Raw genomic sequence first — 12,032 nt, forward strand, 5'->3', positions numbered from 1 at the left:
TTATATAAATATATAATACCACAGAATGATGTAATTTTTTTAAATTGGACAATGTGAAGAATGTGGTGCTTGAAGTTGGTCAGATCTAACAGAACAGTTTTCTTTTGGAAAAATCAGTTCCCATCAAGATTATGCACAAAAGCATGTCAGTTTTGCCAAATATTGTTTTGAGAAAAACAGAAGTAAAAAAATCTAATAGTTATGAAATATCCTACTGTGACATTGTCAGAACAAAATATTTTCACTTTTTGTTTTCTTTTAATTGTTATTATATTTTATAATACTTTAAAAGGTGAGAATGGTTTGACTGATCCATTAAAAATATATAATATTCTGTGATTTTTAAAATTTTATTCTAATATGGAATTAAACCAGAATTTGAAATCTCAAAATTCTCCACAAGATGGAGTTTCCCTCCTCCATTCAGCTCTAGTGCCAGTTGATATGAATCTTGACATTAATTTACTACTGAACCAAGTATTTCATAAAGGAATGGGGAAGTAATGGTTTCAATTTGTCACTAACATGTATACAGTCTTAACTGTAGCAGAATAAATTAATGCTATTGACAAATTCAAGATAAGTAATTGGTCATACAGTGAAAATGCTGAGTTCAGTATCTTGTAGGGGAGTGAAGGCGTGGTAACAGAACTGGAATATGAAATAGAGTTAAAACATTAAATACTCTCACATTGTCAGTCACAGGAGATCCGCAATTATAGATACTCATAGTTAATCTAGAGAAAAGTACACATGAATAGTCATTAGGAACAATCCTGAAAATGTCAGTGTGTGGACTAGATTACATGCCAGGTTTTTCCCATTTCTAATATTTATGGTTCAACTCATCCAATAAATTTTATCATTGTACTAGCCTGACTATATCCAGATGAATTGCTTGGATAGTCATGAAACAAAGATACAGATTTCCACAGCTTCAACAATTCAGAAAGAACAAGAAATAGTGACATGATGTAGATCACAAACTGCTCTAAAATATCCATTTTTTAAAGTAGTGGAAGAGAATAATAAGTTAAGGACCCCCTATTTTGAAAATCTTGGAAGAAATATAAGAAAAACTATGTGTAATTATCCACATGATATAATTAATTATATATTGTTATCTTTAAACACTTTGTTTTCAGTGAGGACATTTCTTATGCAAAACAATAACTACAGAGAAAAGAAGAAAATTCATTAAAATTAGGATGCTGTTTACCCTAATGATTAATTGAGCCAGTGAGACATAGTTAATAATGTAAAACTTGTAACATCTTATATAGTACAGAATTAAGAATCTTGCAACATCTTAAGAGCTCCATAGTTTAAATGACCTATATTTTTATGCCATACTTAGCTTTAGGTGCAAATAATAATAATTTGACATCTAACCCTGCCCAGAAATTTAGCCATTAGACCTTGAAATGCTGCCATATGAATTTCTTTTTAAAAAATTGTCTTTGTAAATAATAAATGCCAGTAAAATTTGCATGCATAATAATTCATATACTGTTTTAGGGTGAAATTCTGATCCCATTAATGTCAATAGGAGTTTTGCCTTTGCAGTGAGTGTAGGATTTCACCCTAAGTTTTTATATCCACTAAATATGGTACATTAATTAATCTATCCCAAGATGCCTAACTCATGCCAAATCATGCCAAACTAACTTGATTTTCTTCTTTGACTACGTAATTGGTTTTGTGAATAAGGGGAATGCTGTGGATATAATATACCTGTACTTTGGCAAGGCTTTTGACACGATCCCACATGGCAGTCTCATAATTAAGATGGAGAAATGAAAGCTCGGCAGAACTTCCATTAACTGGAATCATAAATGGTTAAACAGTCTCAACAATAACAAAAGAGTATAATTATTAATGGCATGATGTCAGACTGAAAAGAGGCTGGGGTTCCACAGGCATCTCTTCTGAGTCCAGTTTTATTTATCATCTTCAGGGGATAGCCGAGTTAGTCTGTTACAGAAAAAAAAACAGCAAGCAAATGGTCTGGTAGCACTTTATAGACTAACAAAATATGTAGATAGTATCATGAGCTTTCGTGGGCACAGCCCACTTCTTCGGATGACCGGAGTTATGATTAGAGGATAAGGAAGCTCGAAATAAATAGGAGAAGGGAAGAGGGGGAGGAGAAAGAAAGATGATCTGTCGCCCACCCCCCTACTTCTATGCATAAAGTATCAGGAGAAAGGACGCTAAACTTGAGTAGATAAATATCAAAGTCAGTGGATGGACAAGGCAGGAAGGATACCATTCAGAAAGTAGTTAGCACCTTCACTGATAAAGGTTCCACCACTCCATGTCTTGATTAAGTCCATAATTAATTTAATTGAATTTGCATATGTATTGTAATTCCAAGCTTTCCCTGTGGATTTGGCTTGAGGAACTGGACTGTGACAAGACCACCACCTTGAGATCTGTGAGATTATGGTTAGGTAAACAGATATGTTCTGCCACTGGCTTCTGAGTATTTTCTTTACTCGCGAGTCCCGAGGTTCAACCCATGCCGTGTCCTTACAATATTAGTCCTTTTCCCTCAGTTTCAATTTAGAGTTAGTCCACCCTGCCGTGGATGTAGACTGTCAACGCCGCCTTGGGTGGTGGGGAGAGAGGGGTCTGGGCCCGCCCTCACTCACGGATCCCAGCCCAGGGCCCTAAGGACGAGGACCTGGCTTGGTCCGGTCTGGCTGGTGGGGCTTCCCGCAGAAACACACCAGCCCCAGGGCGCTCTGCGAGTGCGCTGCCCTGGGCTGCTTCTCTCCCCTTACCTAACTTGCTGGCCTCTCAAGCTGCATCTGCCTCTCCACCCCATCTGTTCTCCGACTCCCTTTTCAAATCACTCGCATTCGTGTTTGGCTTCCTACCCCCTCCCCAACTGACATCTCCCTCTTCCATCCTCCACCAGTCACTGCCTTCTCCTCTCACATCCCGCTCCCTCCGCCCTCTTACGTTCCTCCCCAGGGCTCCACCCCATACCATTGTTTGGTAATGCAGGGATGTGCAGTGCCCATGCTCACCCCAGCTCGCTGGACCCTTCAGTTACTGCAGGCGGTTTTAAAGCATGGGGACGTAGTGAGTGTCCTGTCACACCCGGGCATGCCCCCCCCAACTGTTTGGCGGCATTCGAGCACACCACTCATGCACTCGCCCCAGCTTGCAGCGCCCCATACAGGGTCAGCATGGGGGGGAGGCAGCTAAAGTGCGGGGTCGTGGTACCCCATCACAGTGCTACACTTTGGAAAAAACAAATGCAAAAAAAAAAAAAAAAAACCAGAAGGAGGGAGGAATAACTAGCTGGCCAGCAGTTCTGAGATCTTGGAGTTGAAGGGGATCACAACTTCAACATGAGTCAACAATAGAATGTTGATGCAAAAGAGAAAAGCAATTTTCGATTAAATTAACAGAGTCAATAGAGGTAAAAGGACTGCTCTACTTGGTGCTGCTTAGGCCTCACCTGATGTACTGTGTCAATTTTGGTCACCAATGCATAAAAAGGATGTAGAGAAACTGAAAAGGATTCAGAAGGGAGCAACAAATATGATCAAAGGAATGGACTGAAAGTCAAGGAAGTATGTATGTTTGCTTTGGAAAGAAGAAATTAAACTGGATAGCTTTCTTCAAATTCTAGAAAGTTTAGTATAAAAATATTGTGAAAAGATGTTTTTTTCTTTCCACAGAGGGCAGGGCAAGAAGCAATGGGTTCAAATTATAGATTAGTACATTTACATTGAAACTCTGGGAAAAATTCTTAACAGTAAGAACAGAGGAACAATAGAACACATTGCCTAGAGAAGCTGTGGAAACTTCTTCACTGGAGGATTCCAAAAGAAGGCTAGAAAGCCACCTGCTTTGGATGATTTGGATAGGGAATTAGATTCGATGGTTCATATGGTCCATTCTAACCCTATAGTTCTATGATTCTCTGAACAGAAAATGTGTGGTTCTTTTTCTGTATTACTGCTAGAAATTGATGGGAGGCAGGCCCAGCCTAAGGGCAAAGCGGGCAAGATGGTTGCCTTGGCCCTGTGCCTTCAGGGCCCTGCGCTGCCAGGCACCTGCCCGCCTGGACCCTCGCTCACTGCCCTGGCAGGGAGCCACCCAGCCACGTGGCACAGGCAACCATAGTGAGCTGTCTTGGGCCCCACAAACTTTTTGACAGGGCCTGATGGGAGAGGAACAGCAGTAATGCCCATTAATCTAATGGGCATATTTGTCATCTTGTCTATATAAAAGTGAATGTGTTTCAAGGCACCAAGATTGACCTAGCTTAAAAATCCTGCAGTCTTCAGAGAGCAAATAGAGCATTTATTCAAATAGGTAGTAAGTGGAGAAACTTATACTCAGAAATTCTGAAGCACCCTAAAGCATCTTCTGTTATGGAACATTTTCTACCTCACCACCTCAAGTGGCATATTTCCTCCTTAAAGAAGCATTCAGCACTGAACATTCCTGGTTTATTTTTAATGCAAGTAATACATCAACCCTTACAGTATTTTTAGAAAACTTAAATAAATTCCCATTTCTGTATAGTAAAAAATACTGCATTATACCTACAAAAAATTACATACCTAGCAAAAATACTACATCATTCCCAAACAATGCACATTTACCTAAAATTAACAGTGAACCTGTCCATAACATTACTTTTGTTTTCATTTCTATTCTTTTAGGGATGGACCAGACCAAAGTTCTCCTCAGATTGGCCAATTTAGTGGCAATACTGCCTTGGAGTCTGTCTATAGTACTTCAAACCACATTCTCATCAAATTCCACAGCGACTTCACAACAAGTGGTTTCTTTGTGCTAAGTTATCATGGTAAGTATAATACAATTATCTATACTTACAATCAGATTGTGTAGTTGGAGCATAAGAAAAAATGTTTTAACTACTGGCACTAAAATAAATGATAAGCCCTTTTGGACAGTCTGCTCTATTAGCCTCATTTAGCATGGACTCTCTAATTGAGAAGATATTTTTCCTTCTCTTTCCCTTCCCACTCCCTCACTTCTTGTTATTTATTTGTATCTCTAGACTCCTTGTTCCATTCATCTGAAGAAATGGGTTGTGCCCATGAAAGCTCATGACACCATTTACATTTTTTGTTAGTCTACAAGGTGCTGCAGAACCATCCATTGTTTTTTAAGTTTTTTCAGTTACAGACTAATATGGCTACTCCTCTGAGATTACTTGAATTTTGTTTATCACACAGAGTATGTCTACATTTCATACTTATTTCAAAATGGCACATCTATACTACAGGGAAGCCTCAAAATTAGTCTGAGGCAGGCTTCTCTACTGTGGATGTGCTACATCAATTCTGAGGTCCAGGAGGCACTGGAGAGTAATTGGTTTGAATGGCCCGGGGGAGAAGCTATTTTGAAACAGCAGCAGTGGAGCGTCCAAACTACTGCCATTCCAAAATAGCTATTTCAAAATAGGCATTATTCCTCCTGGAATGAGGTTTACAGAAGTTGGAATAAGCCAGCTGTGGAGGGGCAGGCCCTGGTGCGAATTCGCCTTGACTCTGGGAACACATAATCCCTTTGGCCTGGCCCTCAAAGTCCAGTGCCCCTTTATCTGGGTCAATATGGCCCTCTGGCCTAGTCCACAAAGTCCCGTGCCCCTTTATGAGGGGAAATACAGCCCTCCAGCCTAGTTCATACAGTTCAGTGGCCCTCTGGCCTAGTCCATAATGTCAAGCCTTTTTCACCAACCTGGAGGCTGGATTATGGGGGTTTTGGAGGAGGAAAGGGGACCCGGGCCCTCCCGCTCCACCAGGTCCCAGCTCAGGGCCCTATTGGCAGTGTCAGTAGCCACTGCCTGGTTGGCGGGGATGTCTGCCGGAACACGCCGACCTCCCAGAGGTCCTTCCTCCGCCCTGGGCTGCTTCCTACCTCTCCCCAAGCTGAGGTGATGTCCTGGGGTCTGTGCTTCAGCTTGCGGCTCCTGAGCAGCTGAATCAGCACGCCTTGCTCCAGCTGTAGCAGTGAGGACAGGTCTGGGTTTGGGGATGGCTGAGATGGTTCAAGATCTCTGCCCTTCAGCCCTGCCCTTCAGCTACCTCCCCTGACTGCCTGCTTCCCCTGACTTTTAACCTAGGACTCACTCGTGCGCATGCCCAGCAAGACTGCAGGGGTGGGGTCTGCCCCACCCCTGAGAACAGGTGAACTCTTTTAGCTGCAGTGTGTGGCCGTGCCGCCCTCTCACATAATGCATTATTTCAAATTTATTTTGAAATAATGGAATTTCTGTGTAGATATTTGCATTGTTATTTTGGAATAATATCCGTTATTCTGAAATAAGACTGCGCTGTAGACGCACCCTCAGTGTGAACCACTTTTAAGAGACAAGCAAAGAAAATATATTACATAAATACATTGTCAATACAACTAAACAAACAATCAAAAAGAACAGGTGAACCTTCCAAAAATTAATATCCAGTTCAGGTTAGACATAAATATATTTTTATGGCTTACACTGCCGTAAAAGTTGTATATATTCTAAAAATCTTGGGGTCCAAATGCAGATTACAATGGAAAGGAACACTGTCTTCAGGACTTTCTCTGTGAGGAGCAGGCACAGTTTTCTTATCAAGTGGAAATGATAAAAATACTGATCTCCAGGCACAGAGCAACTAGCAGACTGTAACACTCAGAGGGTTTGTCTACACTACAAAGTTAGTTCGAACTAACTTTCATAGGCGCTACACTAGCGCTCTGTTAGTTCGAATGTAATTCGAACTAACAGAGCGCTTAGTTTGAACTAGGTAATCCTCATTCCACGAGGATTAAGCCTAGTTCCAACTAGCTAGTTTGAATTAAGGGGTGTGTAGCCCCTTAATTCGAACTAGTGGGAGGCTAGCCCTCCCCAGCTTTCCCTGGTGGCCACTCTGGCCAACACCAGGGAAACTCTACTGCCCCCCTCCCGGCCCCGGACCCTTTAAAGGGGCACGGGCTGGCTACGGTGCCTTTGCCGGGTGCAAGCCTGCCAGCACCCAGCCAGAAAACCCTGCACCTGGCACGGCTCAAGCCAGCCACCCGCTGCCCCCCAGCCCTCCCCCTCTTCCTGGGACCAGGCTGGCGGCTCCCGGGAGCTTGCCCGGGACCGCAAGAGGCGGGCACTCACCTGGGCTAGTGCGGACATCGTGGACCTCGTCCACGATCTCCGCACTAGGCACAGGAAAGTGGCTGGCTTGGGCAGGAGAGCTGCCAGCCTGGCCACCCAGGAGCAGGTGTGAAGAGAATCAAGGGGGTCCACTGAGACCCCCGACCCTGAGCCCTGAGCTTACAATGGCCGTCCTGGGTCAGACCAAAGGTCCATCTAGCTCAGTAGCCTGTCTGCCGACAGCGGCCAACCCTAGGGACCCTGGAGGGGATGGACCGAAGACAGTGACCAAGCCATTTGTCTCGTGCCATCCATCTCCAGCCTTCCACAAACCTTGGGCAGAGACACCACTCCTACCCCCTGGCTAATACCACTCCATGGACCCAACCTCCATTACTTGATCTCACTTCCCTTTAAACTCTGTTCCAGTTCTAGCCTTCACAGCCTCCTGCAGCAAGGAGTTCCACAGGTTGACTCTTTGCTTTGTGAAGAACAACTTTCTGTTATTAGTTTGAAGCCTGCTACCCATTCCTTTCCTTTGGTGTCCTCTAGTCCTTCTTTATGGGAACTAATGAAGAACTTTTCTATATGCACCGTCTCCACCCAATTCCTGCTTTTAGAGACCTCTATCCTGTCCCCCCTCCGTCTCCTCTTTTCTAAGCTGAGAAGTCCCAGTCTCTTTAGCCTCTCTTCATATGGGACCTGTTCCCAACCCCTGATCATTTTAGTTGCCCTCTCCTCTCCCAGCCTCTCTCTTCCCCTCTCCCCCCTCCTTTTCCCAGTCTCCCCCAGTTTTGTTCAATAAAGACAGATTCCATTTTGGAAGACACGTTATCTTTATTTTGTACATCAAGAAGAGGGGCTAGGGAAGGGTAAGTGGAAGAAGGTGAGGGAGGAATGGGGCACGAGCCCCCGATGGGGAGGACTGGGCTGGCTCTGCGGGCTTCTGGGGGTGGAAGCTCTCCTGCAGCCCCCCAATTGCTCCCTCTCCCCAGATGGCAGCCTGTGGCAAGTGCAGCCGGGCTGATGGCCGAGTGCTGTGATGTGCCCAATGTGGGCACTCAGGACACTCCAAGCCAGGACTGCTTTGCAAGCGGGGCACCCCTGAGAACTGTCTGTCTGGGGTGGGGGTCGGGATCCTTTAAGCACAGCCCTCGGCTAGCCTGAGAAAGCATCTCCACGCTCTAAGTCCTCCTCTGATGCCCTGCCAGCACTGCTTCTGGCCATCCTTAACCCCGCTTCAGGGTCCACTTAATGTGGATGCGCTAGTTTGAATTAGCAAAACGCTAATTCGAACTAATTTTTAGTTCTAGCTGTGTTAGTTCGAATTAGCTTAGTTCGAATTAACTAATTCGAACTAAGTAAGTTCGAATTAGCGCTGTAGTGTAGACATACCCAGGACGAGTATTCAAACACTTTAAGCAGAAGTGCAGTCATAGATTCTGCAAGACCTCGTGAATGTGTCTTTTGGCGTACCATAATCATTTCCATCTGGCTTTGGTTGAATTGGAATAATATATTATTATTTATCTAAGTGTTCTTTTTTTCTAGACGCTGAGGTAGCTGTATGACAAATGGTTGTCTGCATCTAATAAGAATTATATGTGTCATGGTGCATCAGAAGCATATTGCTATCATTTGGCTTGTAGCTTTTCAAATGCTTTCTAGTGACATAATATATTGCTGAGCAAGCTAGTTCATGCCACCCATCATTGGCATGAAGCAACCAAAATGATAGAAATAAATCTGGCAACTCCTCTGTATCCTCAGGCTCACAGTTTTGCAGTCATTTTTTATTCCTCTCATTCTCCCCCTAAATGAATGTTGCCTTTTTTTAACTCTTCAACCTATCTAGTATTCAATATTTACAAAATCTGATAATAGATCTTGGTTCCGTCTTGGGGTACATCTACACAGCAACATTATTTTGAAATAACTAGTGTTATTTCAAAATAAATTAGTCTGCCTGTACTCAGCAGGCAGTTATTTCGAAATAATGTCGAAATACTATCAAGCTGGAGGACTTCTCACTCTTTACTGGAGGACTCCAGTAACTTTATGGTATGAGGAGTAAGGGAAGTTGGAGGAAGAGTGCTCTATTTCAAAATAAGTCCTGCGCCTCCCCCCTCCCCTTCAAAATAAGCTATTTTGAAATAGGCTACGCAATTGACATAGCTCGATTTGTGTAGCTTATTTTAAGTTAAGCTCTGCTGTGTAGACACACCCTTATAGATCCCTTGCCCAATCCCTAATCACTCTGTCTTTGACCTTGGCTATTGGGGTGGGGTCAGGAATGAGCAGTTTGGGATGCAGGACGGGGCTACAAGCTGAGGCAGAGGGTTTTGTTGTTAGGGAGTTTGAGGTGTAGTCTGTGGAAGGGAGTTTGTGTATGAGAGGGGTCTCCTGGCTTGGGGATCAGGATGCAGGGGGCATGAGGGTAATGGCTGGAGGTGCAGGCTGTGGGTGAGGGGTGAGGGTGTAGAAGAACGCTCTGAGTTGGGGCAGGATGTGGGGTACGGCTCTGGGAAGGAGTTTGGGTGTGAGGAGAGGGGGGCTCCAGACTGGGACAGGAAGGTATGATACAGGAGGGTGTGTGGAGGTCATGGTGGTGCTTACCATGGCTTCCAGAAGCAGGTGTCTGATTTATGTGGCCCCTAAATGCATGGGCAGCAAGGGAGGATCTGTGAGTTGCCGTTATTCCTAAAGGCACTACCCCATAGATCCTATTGGTCACAATTCCTGGTCAATGGGAGCTTCAAAGTTCACACTCAGGCAGAGGAAGCCTGCATAATCAACCCAGTTGCCCCTGCACATAGGGACCACTGCAGGGACCTGGCGGCCACTTATGGGAGACACATGGAAGAAAGGCAGATAGGTACCCTGCCTTAGCTGCAGGTTGTAGAAGGTATTAGGAGGCAGTGGGAGGGGTTGAGGGAGGTAGCAAAGGGGAGGGGTTGATCAGGGGGACCTGAATACCCTGAGTATTTCGTGGACCCCTATTTGAGAAATGCTGTTGTATGTGAAACCACTGTAGAGAGTGGAGAAGAGGCTTGTGGTAGCCAGTGCTAATGAAAGGAGTCAGAGTTTTCTAAGGGGTGATGGTTTCATTCCCAGCTAAATTGTATGACAAAGCCATGTATAACTATGAAAAGGTCATTGTTTGCCAGGATCCAACAGTGTCTCCTAACCACCTAGGCAGTCTTGAGTGATTGAATTGTGGAGACCACACCATTACTGGAAACTCTTCATCGTGCTTCTGTCTACCAGCATTACCTCTCTCTTACTCTGGTTCACCTTCAACTAGATCTTCATCCATGAGCTGATTTCAGCCAAGCACTGGGCAATCTTGATGGTAGTTATTTGACTGTGCACAGGGAAGGATAGGCAGTTCTGTATACCATCTGCTTATTGCTTGCACATGAGTCCATGTCAACCGATCAGTTTATCTATTGGCTGCATATTGATTTTGGACAGTACCAGAGAGAAAACTGGTCCTTGTTTTGCCAGGGTAAAAAATATCTTCTAAGCATTACTCTAAATCCATATAATGGATGAAATCCTGTCTCCTTGACCTCAGTGGCAAAACTCCCATTGATGTCAATACAGTCAAGATTTCACTCACTGCTTTTGTATTTGCTAGCATCAAAATACCCAAGAAAATTCCTGATCATGGGACATCATGTGCTGTCCCACCTGCTATGAGTCAGGAATCCTGTGGAATGCTCTAAAATTGTTACAATACTTACTGAAGGGATGCATCCAAAGAGTAATGATGGAAAAGTGCACATCTGCCATTAGCATCTCCTTCCTTTATTTATACAGTCCCACAAGGATCAATTCTCTCTGTGGTTGTATTCAGTATCTATCTATATGCATTCATTTTTTTCTGGGAAATTATGTCTGCTTTATAATGGTTAATCTTCCTCTGAATAGAAATACTTTCACTCTTGAATAGGACTACATTGAAGATTAACTCAAAATAGAGTGTGGGGGTAAATGCATTTTGCTGAGCATACTGTGTATTAAACATTTGTGTTCTTCAAACCAAATTGCTGCTTTTCAGATAATTTACAGGTGCTTATGATCTCCCCAGAATATGTGTGAGCAGGATTTTGCCATTAAGACTAATCTGAGAGCTTTCACGTGGGAGATCCTGTCTTCATGTTTGTGTTCTTAACATTTATTCTGTGTGTATTTTTTTCTGCTAGATTCCATGGAAAACTTTCAAGGCAAAGCTATACATGTTGTTTCTTGTTATCTAATGAAGTTGAGCAGCATATTAATAATGATACCTTCTGTGTTTTATAGCCTATCAGCTTCGAGTGTGTCAACCTCCACCTGCTATACCAAATGCTGAAATTTTGACTGAGGATGATGAATTTGAAATAGGTAATGTCAGTAGAAGTATGAGCACTATCCTTTTTCAAGGAGAAATAACAAATATATTTACATTTGAAAGAAATATTTAGGAAGCTTTTCTTCCTTTTTGTACTTGCTGAGTCTTTTTTAAGTCCCAGTGTCAGGTCCACCCGCTGGTCCCGACCGTATTGTCAAAAAACAAACAAACAAGGAAGGCTTCGGGGTAATGCGTCGGCCGCTGCCGGCGGGGTGGGGTCCGGGCCCTCCCTCACTCCTGAACCCCGGCCCACGGCCCTAACACTAGGAGCTTGACTCCCAGTGGAAGCAGGTGGGGGCTTGCCCCTAAACTTGCCTGCTCACAGGTTTCGCGACCCTCCCTGGGCCTCACGACCCCGCCGGCGGCGGGCTCAACTCTCCCCGCTCCACCCTGGCATAAGTAACTCAGGCTCCCAGCCTGCTAGTTCTTTCCCGGCCCCAGTACCTGCTCCTCCATTCCCCTCCTGCTTCCCTCCTCCCTTTCCCTGGCTCATCTGGCCCCTTTTATCCTCCC

At 44.1% G+C, this 12,032-nt stretch overlaps 1 protein-coding gene across 3 annotated transcripts in view; it reads left to right on the plus strand.

Moving 5' to 3' along the window:
- The window catches only part of CSMD3 (CUB and Sushi multiple domains 3), a 1,183,531-nt gene that overhangs the window by 1,003,626 nt on the left and 167,873 nt on the right, over positions 1 to 12,032 (plus strand). For all 3 annotated transcript variants that reach the window (XM_075920204.1, XM_075920205.1, XM_075920206.1), the window contains 2 exons: positions 4,689 to 4,834; positions 11,432 to 11,512. In XM_075920204.1, the coding sequence (XP_075776319.1) occupies positions 4,689 to 4,834; positions 11,432 to 11,512 (227 nt within the window). The remainder of the gene's footprint in view (positions 1 to 4,688; positions 4,835 to 11,431; positions 11,513 to 12,032) is intronic.

This window comes from Pelodiscus sinensis, chromosome 2, assembly GCF_049634645.1.
Source record: "Pelodiscus sinensis isolate JC-2024 chromosome 2, ASM4963464v1, whole genome shotgun sequence".
Taxonomy (NCBI): domain Eukaryota; kingdom Metazoa; phylum Chordata; order Testudines; family Trionychidae; genus Pelodiscus; species Pelodiscus sinensis.